This window comes from Sus scrofa, chromosome 13 (genome assembly GCF_000003025.6).
Source record: "Sus scrofa isolate TJ Tabasco breed Duroc chromosome 13, Sscrofa11.1, whole genome shotgun sequence".
NCBI classification, from domain to species: Eukaryota; Metazoa; Chordata; class Mammalia; order Artiodactyla; family Suidae; genus Sus; species Sus scrofa.
This window is the reverse complement of record NC_010455.5, coordinates 110,254,990-110,271,305: the sequence shown is the minus strand read 5'-3', so window position 1 is coordinate 110,271,305 and position 16,316 is coordinate 110,254,990. Positions and strand designations below refer to the sequence as shown.

Sequence of the window (16,316 nt, the reverse complement as noted above, 5' to 3'; positions counted from 1 at the left end):
TACAATATAATGTTTGTATTTCTCTATGTATCTATACATTTGTTCCTATAAAGTTTAGCCTCATACACATATATATATATATATATATATATATATATATATTTCTCTCTTTATACATACTGACATTAAATATATGTATTATATATAAATATATTACTCTTACTGGTATATGTTTGCATGTACGTTTGTGTGTGTGTAAAAAAATGCTGAACTTCCTGATCTCTGACAATAGAAGGTTCAGGATTGGTTACTGGAAATGTAATAGTGCTGCCATTAAACCTTCCTCCTGGTACTACATTCTTATATTTCAGAGGACGGAAGAAATCAGGCCACAATTCTCATTGTAGCTATAAGTTACTTTACTCACTGTCTTATCTCCATTTCCTATCCTTATTGACTTGGGCATTGTTGCCAAACGAATCCATGCAGGACCAGGTTTCATCTGCTTCCTCCCTGGTGTAAGTGGTCTTCCTCACTGTATCAAATAAGCTCAGATTCCTCCATTTGCAATCTGAGGCCTTGTGTCTCTCTGCCGTTATTAACACCCCCGCCCTAATGCAGCTTTTCAGTTTTCTTTATCATCCCTTCTCACCTGTGTTTAGATTACCTCTTCACCTTTCCTCTTCCTATCTCCATGTTTGGAATAGTTTTGTTTTGTTTTCTCCTAACTCTGATTCACCCCTGTTTATCATTTATCTTTGACAACACCCCTGTTTGTCATTTATCTCTTCTGCAATATCTTTTCCTCCTAACTGGTTTTCACGTTGGGCAGTACTTACATACTGACTCAAGCCCAGGCACGTTCTGTGCCCTGGTGACCCTGCCCACAGAAACCCGTGTCTGGCCTGCCCCAGCGATGGAGATGCCCCCCTTCCCACCCCCAAGTGCCTCCACGCCTCCCCTCACCCTGCCACCCCGACACCAGAGCATTCGCCAGCCAGACAAAAGCCAGGCAACATTCTCGCACATGTTGAGGGGACCAGCTTGGACATCCCCAATCTTTATAAATAATTATTTTAGCCCCTCCCCTGCATCTCATCAGGATCAGTGCATTTCCCCTCAAGGGCAAACTCTCCCTCCTCACTCTCAATGTGCTTCTCATATTGAGATGGGTTTCTCTCTAAATGGCAGGGAGACTGCTAGCTCCAACACCGTGTTTTCTCTGAACATCAAATTTGGATAACTTATTTTCACCTCTTGGTGGTAGTCGGCAGTTCTGACATTTGCCATGTAATAGCTTTCTGTAATCTCTTACTCTGTATCTTTTTTCAGCACTTAGAAATCTGTAACCATTTAGGATAGATTGGTCATTGATGACAGAAAAATCCAATGCAATCTAGCTTTTATCAGAGGTAATTAATCAGCCACGTTAGGCATGGCTAATGCAAAGTCTCAAACTATGTCATGGAGACACAGTTTCCTAGCTTCTCCAAGCTCTGTCTCCTGTGGGTTTGCTCCATCCTCAGCCTGGTCCTCTGGTGGTACCAAACCTGCTTCAGTGGAAGGAAGAATCTCTTCCTGGAATTTCCGAACAAGTCCTTGGTTTTGTTCTCACATATGGGGTGGAACTGGCTTATGTCCTCATCCTTGAGCCAGTGTTTGGGATCAGGGCTGGAACATGCCATTGTGTTGACTTTGATGGACTCAGAGTAAGGAAGGAGGGAAGAAATTACCCTCCTAAAGCACAATCAGGGTGTTTCCAGAGGCTGAGGGAATAGACACCAGGCAGTCCAAAGGGAAATGTCCTGCACAGGAACCAACAACTCTTACACTTAGATGTTGGACCTCATCTTATGCCTCTGATAGAGTTTGTTCTGGAATGATAAAATTGCTGTTTCCTTGGTCCACACCCTGCTGTAGTGGCAAAACGCTGAAACAACAGGCATTTTACAAATTCATTAAAGTGAAAGTACATTTTTAGAGAGAGAGGGAGTGCCCGTGCATGTGTGAAAAAAGAGGGCCCGCCTCTCTTTACAATTGTTTTTATATCCCATGTTGGATACCTTAAGCATGGGGAACAGGTTTCACAGAGGCTGGTGAGGAATAGGCAGCCTTCCTTCCCTAGTAGGGCATGAGCAGCCCAGACAGCTCAAGTTGGAGGTAGGGGCATTACAATGAGACATGGCCAGAGGCTTTTGGATTTAATCTCCTTGAAGGGGACTTGAAGCCTGTAACACCTCTTCCATTGTCCTCCTCTCAGCATAGCACAGCTAGCTCAAGGTCTATAAGAAGTGCCTTTACAAGTGTTTATATGAGTGAGTGAGGGAATAAGTAAACTGAAAATTTGTTTATGCTACATTGCATATACTTTTCAATCCTGCTAAGAATGTTTAAAAGTCTGCTTTTTTGATGTAGGTAAGGTGTTCTTTGCTTAAAATCTTCAATTTATGCTTGCTACAGTACCATAACAAAATGTGACGTGTTTAATTTTTAAATTATTTAAACAGACAGAACACAGAGTGACCATTCTTTTCATATTTTGCTTTTCTTTGAAGGACACTTATTTTAAAATGCAACAGCTATAGACATGCTCGGTGGTGGGGAGGGGCTATAGAAGAATTCATCCAGAAATATGGCCCCAACTTTCTCAAAGATCATCGATTTGGGTCATATGCTGCCATCCAAGAGAACACTTTAACTAAATGGTAAGATCTTTTTGCTCTAAGACTGTCAAGGTAGTCTTGGCATTTAATATTATAGTTGTCTAAATTCACTTGGAACCAATTTTTGAAAGGATAATATGTATCATACTTAACAAAGACCTTTATTTATAGGACTACCTGAGTGTAGATTAATTTTCCACCATTTATTTTTACGATTTTTTTTTTTTACAATGAGCTTTAGATAGCTAGCTTTAGATTTTAAAGTGTGATTTTAAAAGCTAACTTCATACATTTTCTTTATGATGCAGATGGAAAGATTCTTCAAGTCATTAGCCATAACCTAAGAAAGAGAATTTATTTGCTAATTATTTCTTTGAAATAAAATCCTGCTTAGTTTTTTTTCTACCCACGGATGAGAAACTGGTCTCCTTTCATTTTCAGGAGAGCAACCATGTGTGAGGATAGGAGAGTTCATCTAATCCCATATGATGAGGAAATCCATCAATTTGTAGTTCTCTCAGCAGAAAAGACTCAGATTGCCTACTACTTCCTTCATTGCAGGCAGAAGGTGTTCCTTTCAGTCCTTGTTTTCCAGTTATACAAGCTAAACTGCTGGTCTTGTAGAGACTTGAGCAGTGGCTTCCGTCTTCTGTTTTGCCATACAATAGATCTTTTTTTCTTTTCTTTCTTTCTCCCTCTCATTCTCTCTTTCTTTTGAAAAATGAAACAAAAAAAAATTGTCTTTCAGGTATGTTAATGCCAAAGGATATTTTGAAGATGTGGCAAATGCAATGGAAGAGGCAAAAGAAGAGATTTTTATCACAGATTGGTGGTTAGTATTTGTCCCTGGGGAGTTGTTGTTTGGAGGTCTTTATGTTTAGAATATACAATAGTGTTGTGCTATTCCAGAATCATACATCATGAAAACTGGCAGTACTCACAGATGATTCGGCTAAAGCCGCAACCAATTAACTGTAATAACCTCCAGTGAAAGTTCGTTTAAAAAAACCTGGCATCCATATATATTCTTAAAATATTTAGCTTGAGCAGTTTTGTTTTTGTCTTTCCATTTGGAAGCAGATACTCAATATTCATTTTAGTAAAGATTATGTTGCAGTACACATAGAGATGTAGAGAAAATGGAAAATAATCTTCTTTGAGTATCTTTCCTCATCTTGCTATGACTGTCACAGGTCTGGTGAGTATACTTCTTCTGAATTGTCCCTTTGAAATTGGAATATTTGCATTTGCCTATTACCATTAAAATAGGCTGGGTAATGACTAAAACTTGTGAGCTTTTTTGGAGATGCTTAGGTTTCAACTTTCTGACTCCCTTGAAAATCATCTGTGAGAGTTATGATTCTTATTAAAGCCACTGGAAGTCTTGTATCTAAAATTCATTTAGCTCTTGGGAAATTTTACTCCTGGAGTAGGCTTTGTAGTCTGACTTTAGTTCCAATTACTCATCTGCCTGGAGAGCTAAAACCCATTGCAGATGCTAATATTTACTACAATGGAAGCAAAACTGTTTAACATGTATTTTCCTTCTACAAACTTAGTTCCTTGAAATGCCCTCCACTTTTCCCTATCCTGTTTCCTTCCAAATGCTACCTTACATAAAACTAAGAAAATGCATTTCCTCTTGGTTTGGCAAGGGGACAGTAATTAGGAGTGTGAATTCATCTTCTTCTACTATTTTGCCACAGTGATGAGGAAATCTGTATTTCAAGGGCACACTTTCCCAACCTGGCACTATTGACATTTGGGCCAGATAATTCTTTTTCTTTTTTTTTTTTGTCTTTTTGCTATTTCTTGGGCCGCTCCTGCAGTATATGGAGGCTAGGGGTTAAATTGGAGCTGTAGCTGCCAGCCTATGCCAGAGCCACAGCAACACGGGATCTGAGCCGCGTTGCGACCTACAGCACAGCTCACGGCAATGCCGGATCCTTAACCCACTGAGCAAGGGCAGGGATTGAACCCACAACCTCATGGTTCCTAGTCGGATTTGTTAACCACTATGCCACAACGGGAACTCCATGGGCCAGATAATTCTTTGTTATGGGAACAACGTGGGATGTTTAGCACCATCAGCATCCCTGGCTTTTATCCAGTAGCAAGCTAGATGCCAGCAGCAAGTTTCCAGTTGTGATAATTAAAATGTCTTCAGACATTGTCAAATATCCCCTGGGGTCACAGTCCTGCTCAGTTGAGAATCATTGGTCTAAAGCCAATAGATACGGTGTGTGACAGCCAGCATGTCTATGAATCTATTTGTTCTCATGGTTTTTGTTTGTTTGTTTGTTTGTTTTTGTCTTTTTTTTTGCTATTTCTTGGGCCGCTTCCGTGGCACATGGAGGTTCCCAGGCTAGGGGTCTAATCAGAGCTGTAGCCACCGGCCTATGTCAGAGCCACAGCAACACGGGATCCAAGCCGCGTCTGCAACCTACACCACAGCTCATGCAACGCCGGATCATTAACCCACTGAGCAAGCGCAGGGACCGATGGTTCCTAGTCGGATTCGTTAACCACTGTGCCACTACGGGAACTCCCTGTTCTCATGTTTGTGAAGGAACTTAACCTTGGCCTTTATATTCTTGCCAAATTTTATCTCTTTAGTCAGTTACCAGGAATGAAAATTTTATAATTAGACATTATTTCTTTGGTTAATATTTTCTAGACATTTATGAGAATAGATTCAAGCTTCATATAGGAGCATATTGCTTTAAAAATATTTCTGAAACTTTGATGAGGACATGAAAGAGACTGAAAATTAGTGTTTCCATTAAGCCCATGCTTTCATGTTTTACACAAGCAAATGCTCTCATTTGAAGGTAGCAAACACTGAACTACAGATTCTCAATTAAACATCTAAAGAGATGGAACCTTGAATATTTTTTCTTCTACTGTCAGTAAGAAAATGAATCAAGAGGTTATTCTTTGTTTGTGACTGTGCTAGGATAACATCTTATTATAACACTCTTTGAAATAAAATCTTCACAGGAACTTCCCTCAAAATAAATGGAGGAAATTCTTGTGCAAGTATGTTGCAGAAGAGAGCACTCAGAAAGTTTACCCAACCCTGACATATCTGGATCTGAGAGTGAAAAGCCTCATGAGAGATGCACCTGCCCTTTAGAAGCTTCTAATCTAATTCCAGAGACATCATATACAGGAGTGAGAACTGTGTTAATCTGTTTCTAAAGCAATTAGTATGCAAGCAAAGGCAGATTTAGTGAAATGAGAAACAATCTGGTACCTAGAAGTGCTTCGTTCCTTTGTTCGTTAATTCATTAATCTACCCATCCATTCATTTGTCAATTCATTTACTCATTCATTCCAGAGCTATGTGTGAGCACCCACTCTGTGACAGGTACTGATCTAGGCCAGGTGTTGAGAAAGATGAGTAAGAAGCAGCCCTTGCCCTGGAACAATAAAGTCAGGAAGTCATGGGTTAAGACATGGGACTGGGGCAAGCTCAGTGGTGAGGGTCAGCACAGCAGAAGGCGTGGGGGTGCACAGAGGAATGGGTGGTGCTGGAAGAGCTGTAGAAGTTTCACAGGTGAGAATGCTGGCCTGGGTCCTGGGTGATAGGGTTGACCAGTTGAAGACAGGTGAATGTTTTAGGTAGAGGGTTAGCCAGGACCATGGCATAGAGGGGTGAGGGAGCACTGCAGTTTTGGAGGAAGGCAGAGGTTGTGTACAGACTAAGCATAGCATCCTTTGGGGTGGTGGGTGAACAGCACTCAAAAGATGGGTTAGGGCTAAATTGTGCAGGGCTCTTTGTGAGCTGCTAAGGAGTCTGCATTTCATCCTGTGAACACTGGGAATCACTGCAAAATTTTAAGCATGGAAATTTTAATCAGATTTTTTTTCTGAAAGTGACCATTTTGGTAATAGTTTAGAAGATGAATTGAACAGTGATTATCAAGACCATCTGGCAAGTTATTATTGTGGCCCAGAAGAGGGACGGTGATGATCTCTGCTCAGACCACCTTAAGGGTCTGATTATTACTGACTCGGGGCAAGTCAGGTTAACCTTTTTAAGGGGTAGTTTCTAAGGCATAGTTGAATAACATTAACAGTAAGTAGCTACTATTTGTTGAAAAAAAATTTTTTTTTTTCTGGCTGCACCTGCAGCATGTAGATGTTCCCAGGCTCAGGGATGGAACACAAGCCACAGTAGTGAGAATGCCAGATTCTTAACCCACTGAGCCACCAGAGAACTCCTAATTGCATTCTTACTAGAGGCTGTGGGAAAAGTGAGACTCAGTGAGGCCGATTAGGAAACTGCCCATAGCCACAGTACATTCTGGTGCTGGCTTGGATCCAGGTGTCTTTGCTTTAGTGCCCACATGCTATGGAGCTGCCTCTCCGAGGAGTTGGCTGCACCTCATGGTATCTGAAGTTCCTTTTGGCTCTGACATTCTTTAAGTGCAGACTGAATTTTTTTTTTTTTTTGAGTTGCTGGATATGCGGATAAAGAAGCAATCAGATTTGGGTAGGTTTAGTCAGGAGAAATTTTCTGAAGAGGTCAATTCTAAGGCAGGTTGTCACACTATTCTAGAGAGAATGATTTGTTAAACAGCCCAGATTATCTGAAAATTCCAAGGAAGAGTAAATCCTAGCTAGAAGTTGAAGGCATCAAAATAAGTAGTTTCTATATAAAAATTAGTGAGCGTTCACTTGTTTATCGCTGTTTTATGTCTTTTCTGTGCTTGGTGCTATTTCAAGTCACCTATGAACTACCTATCCAGTGTTCTTTGGAGTGAGTCCTAAAATGAGGCTGGACACCTAGCTGTGGCTTCCAGTCAGTTGCTGTAACTTAGGGCAGATCCACAGAACAGGGCTTAGATCAGCTTTCCTCTTGGTGATGGTGGTTCTGATTCCCACTGGCCAGCAGGGATGTATAGAGCAGTGTGTTGAGTCTTTGCCCACATTGGTTCTCTGTCTGTCCTGTTGGGGTCTCCCACAGTGCAAGTGGGGTCTCCCACAGTGTCTGTACTGAGTCTGTGCATTAAATGGGTCAGAGATAGATAGACAAGGTTAGTAAACTGGAGAATAAAGAAGAAAAACAATAAACAAAGGTTTTTAAAGAAGGTGTGTATCAAAGGAAGAGAAACAGTAGTGACGTCTCCTTTGGGCTGAAGACAAAGGCTATAAAGAATAAACTAGAAGTGTCATTTTAACTGGCTCACAAGCTAAGACTGTTCTATGTAGGAGAACACATTTAAGTTGATTTTAATGTTATGATTTTCAAATAATGGGTTGCTACTTTTTAATAATTATTTATTAAAAGAATTTAGTGGGTTATTTAAAGGATGCAATAGGATAAGAAAAGGAAGGAAAGCAAAGAGAGTTGCCACTTGAGTGGCAGTAAGGGTTATTTATTGTTTTGTGAAATTTTATTTCAGCAGTAAATAGAAGATTGATAGGTAGGTAGGTATGTAGGTAGATAGATAGGTAGAGAGAGAGACAGATAAAAGTATTGGGATGGATGCATAATGTGTTCCTGTGGATTACCACCCCAAAAGCTCAAAATCTGCTGACTTTCCACAGAGTTGGCAAACCTTTTTGGTAAAGGGCAATAAAAATATTTTAGGCTTTGGGGGTCACATGTAGTCTCTGCTGCATAGTGTGTGTGCGTGTGTGTGTTTGATAACTCTTTAAAATGTAATTATTTTAATGGGCCATATTAAAACAATCTATGGACCAAAAGCATAGTTTGCCAACCCTTGTCTTAGAAAGTAGATTCACATTACTGTATTATATCAATATCAAGAGCTAAATATACGACCAACCTAAGAAACTATCAATTTGCTTTCCAAAGTGGTTGTACTAGCAAAGTATGAAAGTTTCAGCCTTTCTCATCATTGCAAGCACATGGTATTGTCAGTCTTTTTAAATGCTAGCCATTTTGAAGGATATGTAATAGTTTCACATTGTGGTTTTAATTTGCAGTAGCAACATCTTTTCATAGTAAACATATTTTCCTGTGATTTTTGGACATTTCCTGATTAGTTTTTATGGAAACATATTCTCATCTTCTTTTTCATCTTTTTTTATTGGATTGTCTTATTACTAAATTGTAGAAGATCTTTATCATTCTAGTTACAATTGTTCTGCTTCATCCTGGCCTCCATGTTTTCTGATGAGAAGTTCAGTCACTTTGAATCATTGTTCCCCTCTAAATAATGCATTGTTTTTCTTCAGAGTGCTTTCTACATTTTCTCTCTGTCTGTAGTTTTTAGAGGTTTGATTATGGTATTTGAGGTTTTCCTGTTTGGGGTTCATTGAGCTTCTTGAATCCGTACATTTATCTCATTCATCACATTTGAGAAGTTTTCAGCCCTTATTTCTTCAGACTTTTTTTCTGCATTTCCCTCTTTCTCCTCTTTTTCTGAGTCTCTGATAACACAAGTAGTGTCTTTTAGCCACAGGTCTCTAAGGCTCTATTTTTTCTTTCAGTCTTCTCTTCTCTTTGTTATTCAAATTGGATAATTTATCTTTATCTATCTTTAAGTTCATTGATTCTTTCCTTTGTCACCTCTGTCTTGGTACTGAGCCTATCCAGTGAGAGTTGTTTGCCTTCTGTAGTTGTATTTCCTAGTTTGAAAATTTCTGTTTAGTTCTTCTTAATATCTTTATTTCTCTGCCAAGACTTTCTGTCTATCCATTCATTTTAAGAATGTTCACCCTTGTTGAAACATTTTTATAATATCTGGCAAAGACTTACATTACCTGAATCCAACATATAAGCCATTTTGGCATTGGCAATTTTCGAATGTCTTTCCTGCAAGTTCTGATTCTTCGTATGCCAAGTAATTTTTTATTGTGTTTTGGAAGTTTTGAATATTATGACACTGAATCTTAGTTAAATCTTATGGAGAATGTTGATATTTGTATTTTAGCAGGAAATTGGCCCATTTGGGTTCATGTAAAATGTTCCAACTTGTTTTATATCTCTGTGTTTTTAGTATTAGTTTTGTTTTCAAAGCCTTTGTAGTGCTATTCAGTTCTGTCCCCCATGTGCTCTACCTAGCGACCAGTTTGGGCCATGGTTTATTGCTTATTGCAGGTCTTAAATTCTTTGGTGTAATATTTAGGACCAGATCCATGCTTGGGCAGCTTGGGAATGAGCTAGAAGTTTATAAACAACTCTGTACTATTGCTTTTTATGAGATCCTCTCTCTCTGTGATCTACCCACTGCTTAAGGGTTGCCTATGACTTTGCATTTTAGTCCTCTAGCTGAATAGGTGTGGCTTCATTTATTCTGCTCTTCCAGACACTTTCTGCAGTGATGCTTTATGTCCAGAGCCAAGCAATGGATATTTATATTGTCATCTTGGAACCACAGCTTTTTCATTGAGAAGGAAATTTCCACTGCCTCAAAGTTTTTGATTTCCATGGGCCTCTCACTGCCAGAAGATCCCACTCTTGCCCCTCAAGCCTGAACTAGAGGACTTTTCCTGGAGTTCTCTCTACCTGTGCCAAAGCCCATTTTCATGTTCTCCTTCCAGGCTGAGAAATCAGAAGGAAGGGAATGGTAAAATCCACTGATTAGATGATATGTCAAATTTTGCTGTCCTCAACAGTGATTTTTCCAATTCATGAACACTATATATCTCTCCAATTTTTAGATCTTATCTAAATTTTCTCAGCAATGTTTTGTTCGTTCCATATGCAAGTCTTGTACATATCACTAAGTAATTCATGTTTTTTAATGTTATTATAAATGGTATTTAAAAAAATTCATGTTCCAATTGTTTACTACCAGCATATAGAATGCAGTTGATTTTTTATATTGATCTTATTTATTGCAGTCTTGCTTAGTTCACTTATTAGTTTGAGTAGCTTTTTTGTAGATGCCTTAGGATTTTCCCCATGGAATATTATGTGATATGTGAATAATGCCAGTTTTCCTTTTTCCTTTATAATCTGTATGCTTTGTATTTCTTTTTCCTCTTTCTTTCTTTCTCTTTCTCTTTTTTTTTTTTTTTTTTTTTTTTGCCTTATTGCATTGGCTGGCATCATCAGCCAATGCAATATGCTGCAAAAATGTTAAATAGAAATAATGAGAATGGACATCTTTGCCTTGTTCTCAGTCTTAGAAGAAAAGCCTTCAGTCTTTTATTATATGCTGTAGGTGGGTTTTTTTAACAGGTGCCTTTTATTGCTTTGAAGAAAATCCTTTCTACTTATAATTTATTGAGGGTTTTTATTGTGAGTGGGTATTGAATTTTATCAAAAAATTTTTCAGCATTTATTGAAATGATTGTTTTTTCTGTTAATGTATTGATTACATTGATTGATTTTCATCTTTTAAACCAAACTTGCATTCTTAGAAATAACCCCACTTTGTCATGATTCATTAAACTTTTTATAAGTTGTGAGGTTTTGATAAAGATTTTTGCCTCTATGATTATAAGGAATACTGTACCTAATTTTTTTTTTCTTTTCTTGGATTGTCTTTGCTTGGTTTTGGTATTAGGATAATGCCTGGCTCATCGTATGAGTTAGTAAGTGCCACCCTGCCCTTTGTTCCCTAGAAGAATTTCAGTAAGATTGTTGTTATTTCTTCCTACTTACATGAGAAATCTAAAATAGTCAAACTCTTTGAGTTCCTGTTGTGGCTCAGTGGTTAACAAACCCGACTAACATCCATGAGGACGTGGATTCAATCCCTGACCTTGCTCAGTGGGTTAAGGATCCAGTGTTGCCGTGAGCTGAGGTTTAGGTTGCAGATGCGACTTGGATCCAGTGTTCCTGTGGCTGTGACTGTGGTGTAAGCCAGCAGTTACAGCTCCAATTGGTCCCCTAGCCTGGGAACCTCCATATACTGAAGATATGTTCATAAAAAGACAAAAATAAAATAAAGTAAAATAAAATAAAATAAAATAATCAAACTCCTTTTTTCTTTTTCAATCTAGCTTGTTTGTCAACTTTATTAATCTTTTCAAAGAGCTAGATTTTTATTTTATTGAGTTTTCTTTATTATTTTTCCGTATTATATTACATTGAGTTCTACTCTTAATTATTCCTTTCCTTTTTATTACTTTAATTTATTCTTTTTTTTCAATCTTCTTAAGATGGAGCTCTGATCATTGATTTTAAACTCTTTCTTTCTCATATAAGCATTTAAAGTATAAAATTTTCTAAAAGGAGCATTTACTTAGAAGTATATTTTAACTACTGTGAAATCAGGATACATTTTACACTCAATAATATAGTTATAGCTGTCATCATTTTTTCTCTCTTGGTGGTACACTTTATGATGATGCATCTTACAATCATTGGTGTCCTAGACTCAAGGTAGTATTATACAATTCTTTTGAATTTTGCTTATCTAATAGCTGATCTCTTCTTGCTATTGCTTATACCTTGTTTATGGCATAAGTCTCATATTATCTTTTCATGCATTATTTTCAAAATCAAGGTCTACTTGAGAGTAGCTTAAGATCCTTCAAAGTATCTAGTAGAATATTCTGCATACAGGGTACATGGTGCTTTTAGATTAAATAACAGGTGATAAAGACTTAAGAAGAGTATAGACTTAAAAGTGGCCCCCAAACTGAAGCTCTTTGAGCAAGTATTGGGAGGTCTCTTATGGTGCAGTCGGTTAAGGATCTGGCATTGGCACTGCAGCAACTTGGATTGCTGCTGTGGCACTGATTCAGTCCCTCACCTGGAACTTCCCCACATGCAACAGGAGTTACACACACACACACACACACACACACACACACAATCGCAAGTGTATATATGTTGTTTGGCATGTCCTACTTTCAGTGAACTAGCAGTACCCAGTGATGCACTTCTCTGTTTAAACAAATGTGTTTTTAATTTATCTTAGATCTTTTCCTATGAATTGCTGTATTTTTTGTTTATTTAAACATAGATTACCTTTGAGTTATTTCCTACTCTAAATATGTAAATATTTATGCAATATATATCCCTCCATTTGTCTGTTTTCCTATTTATATTACCTTATATGTGTTTCCTTTAGAAACTTTATCTCTGTATTTTTATTTTCTTTAATAAAAAGAAATAGAGCATAAAATCATTTCTTTTAATCTCTTTAGCTCCTTAAAACCCTGTTGTTTTCACATGCTTAGAGGACTCTCTGGCAAGCAGTATTCACCCTAGTATCCTGTAAGGCTTTGATTCTTACAATCTACCCCAGATCTAGCATTTCAGCAGATGAAATTTTCTTTGTTGTTTGTTTTTTGTTTGTTTTTTCCCATTACAGAGGAGTTACACCACTTGCCGATTTAACTCAGGCACTGACTTTGAACTAAACCCCAAGGAAAAAAGTAACTCTTCTGTTCTATGCTGTCTGTGGCACTTCTAAAGAGGAAAACCCAGGGGTCCATTTTCACACAGGGAAAAGCTCATCTATCAGCAAAGCTTTCCTTCTTCCCTGCTCAGAAAGCCCCAGGTTTCCACGGAAACTGCTCCTTGTTATAGGAAGTCAGTGTCCATGTTTATAAATTAGAATACTTTTGGCCTGGATTGCTATCATGCTCAACTAAAGAGGGCTCAAACAGTGAGGATTTAGTTGTCTCATTTAATGAGAAGTCTAAAGCTAGGCAGATCTAGAGTTGATGGAGTGATCTAGTGATTTCAGAGTTCTGGCTTTACCCTTAGAATTCCAATATGGCTGTGCCTGTCTAAGCATCACACCCCATACAGAATCTATCCTAGAGGCACTTTTCCTGGGGTTTTTTGGGTGTGTGCATGTGTCTTTTCCTCTCATCAGAAGAAGAACTTTTCCATTAACCCCACGTATACCTCCTCATAATTCTCATTGCCCAGGATTGTATCACGTCATGCTGGAGCTATATAGGAGTCTGGAAAAGAGGTCATTTAGAATATTCACATTCAATAGTGGGAGGTAGGCTCTGACAGCAAAGAAGGATAAGGAGAACACGGCTGTTGGGTGGATAATCAATAGTATCTGCAAGCATGTGTATGTATGATGCATGAGTAAGATAGAGAAATCGAGACTGACTTTTTTGTATAAAGGCTATTGTTCCCAGATGAAGTCATACATGGACTCATAGTGGGACTTTGAATGATCTGCCATAGTGGAGGAAGAGGATGGCGTTTGGGATAAAATTGCCTTTGCTTCCTATGACACAATTAGAAATTTGTGTTTTGTTTTAGTTTCTTGAAATCTTGGTTTCATGATTTCAGGTTGAGTCCAGAAATCTTCCTGAAACGCCCAGTGGTTGAAGGAAATCGTTGGAGGTTGGACTGCATTCTTAAACGAAAAGCAGTATGTACTTTCCTAACGAATGCTGATATAATTTTTAAATGTTTATTTCCTCTGAAATGCCTTTTCCTTTTCAAAGCCTTTCATATACGTTTATAACTTTTTTCTTTAGTGTTTGACAAAAAGTAGACTACTTGCTGCTTTTAAGTTCATTTGGTTCTGATTTTTTTCCTCTTACTCTTGAGTCATAAATATTTTGCCTAATTACAGCATAGATGATATTAGCAGCTCTAAGATTTTACATTTTAATCAGTTATGGGCAGCTAATTTTGTAGGCAAAAATTATAATAAAATTTCATCATTGAATACTAAATGACAACATTAAATAGGATTTTTTTCATTATTCTGTCATTTGAACAAAAGATAAACTCATTTGAAAATTATTTAAGTCAAATGGGATCAAGCTGATCTTGAAGAATATCAAAGAGAAGGGACATTAAGAATTGGTGGTTACGGAGTTCCCGTCGTGGCGCAGTGGTTAATGAATCCGACTAGGAACCATGAGGTTGCCGGTTCGGTCCCTGCCCTTGCTCAGTGGGTTAACGATCCGGCGTTGCCGTGAGCTGTGGTGTAGGTTGCAGACGCGGCTCGGATCCCGCGTTGCTGTGGCTCTGGCGTAGGCCGGTGGCTATAGCTCCGATTCAACCCCTAGCCTGGGAACCTCCATATGCCGCGGGAGCGGCCCAAGAAATAGCAACAACAACAATAACAACAACAACAAAAGACAAAAAAAAAAAAAAAAAGAATTGGTGGTTACAATTTTGGGACAGTTCATGGTAATAGGGTGAAATTGCCCCTGTAGCTTCTGGGTGAGCAATGAGTGTGCTCTTTTTGTTATAAAAAGTAACAAAAAGAGTAACTGAGGCAGTATAGGCTCACCAGTGACTACTTTACATTCATATTTCTCATGAATTTTTTTATGTGATTGGCCCTCAACCAAATTAAATTAAAATTGAATTAGGATCGATCTGGATTTATTATTAATCATGTTCAAATTAGGGAGTGCTAGAATTTTTGCTATTATTTAGCACAGTCTTAATTTTTTATTCTATCATTAAACATTCTAGCAAAATTTATAGATCCTAAGTAATTGGGGTTAGTATTTTCAGTCTCCCCCAGCCATGACTCATTTTTTTCCCATCCTCTATATTCCCCAACTCCTTTCCTCACTCACCTTTCCCCCTTCTTTCAATGTCTTTTCATCATTCCCTTACTTTAGGATTTCTGGGAATATCCATAGATGTGGGCAGACCTCACTGCTGATATGAAGGGCAAAAGAAGTTGATTGTCTTTATTTCAGACACATGTTCTGCCTAACAGCAACATTTTCATGGCTAGTCTAATTTGTCATCTCAACAGACTTCCATTCACAGAATTGGAAAGTCTAATTTTGAAAAGTATTATTTGCACATTCATTAAACAATTCAGCATACAGTTACTGTATCCTCTGAGCCTGGTACTACACTAATTACTAAGGATGCCATGTGTGTGACTAGGATTCCATCCCTGCCTATGGAGGGCTTACTGAAGGACTCATGTCTGGGCTTAGTCCTAGTACTACCAAACATCTTTCTATATATTGAAAGGGCTCTATCTGTCTCCATGTTTCTCTCTGTGAAATGACACCTTTCCCATTTCTTCTTCAGAAGTTAACTCTAGAAACTCCATTCTAGTAATTTTTTCCAGCCATGCCTCCAGTCGACAGTCATTCTCGTAAATCCTTTCCTTGTAGCACTTATCTGATATTTTCCTCTTTTAGGTTTCAATTAACATGCTTTTGTTGAATGCCTCCTATGTGCATATGGTAATGTACAAACATAAAAGATGCTTCTTGACCTGAAGGAGCTTAAAAATCTGCAGAAGAGTCAGTTGGGTACAGAGACAGTGCCAAGCTTCAAAGCAGGAGAGAGAGCATTGGGTAGGTCTGGTGTGGAAGCCTCTCACAACATGAGGACTTATAGGGTATTAAGGATGGGCCAAAAATTTAAAAAGAAGAGGTTTTCAGGTATTGGAAATGTGGTGAGGAAACATTCTGGAGGCAGGAATTTATAAGGCCTTGTCAGTCATAGCAAGGTGACAAAGTTGATGATAGCCAAGTGTTAACATAAGCAGGATGGGGGATCGAGCTAGAAAGCTGAGATGTGGAGGCTTATGAGCCCAAGCCAATGGTTTGGACTTTATGGAAGACAGTGGTGAACTACTGTGGCAGGTGTGATGGACGAAAGGTGATGAGATGAAAATGATGTGTTGCGACGGAGAATCTGATAGTGGAAGGAAGTAGGAAGAACCTGGAGTCAGACAGCTACATTTTAGATCACATGAGTGCAACGTGCCTATCAGATGTCTAGTGTACTCCAGAAAGCTAGTAATTGCCAAAGCGGAGCCTAGGAGGAAAATCCTGCAAGCCTGGTCCTCCATGTCATGTTAGCTGGCCTATGTT

At 38.4% G+C, this 16,316-nt stretch overlaps 1 protein-coding gene across 14 annotated transcripts in view; it reads left to right on the top strand.

Moving 5' to 3' along the window:
• The window catches only part of PLD1 (phospholipase D1), a 224,052-nt gene that overhangs the window by 105,014 nt on the left and 102,722 nt on the right, over positions 1 to 16,316 (top strand). For all 14 annotated transcript variants that reach the window (XR_002337490.1, XM_005657100.3, XM_013990128.2 and 11 more), the window contains 3 exon segments: positions 2,496 to 2,645; positions 3,352 to 3,435; positions 13,798 to 13,879. Coding sequence is in view for 13 of the 14 variants with exons in the window: in XM_005657100.3 (XP_005657157.1) it covers positions 2,496 to 2,645; positions 3,352 to 3,435; positions 13,798 to 13,879 (316 nt within the window). In the remaining variant the exon portion in view is untranslated.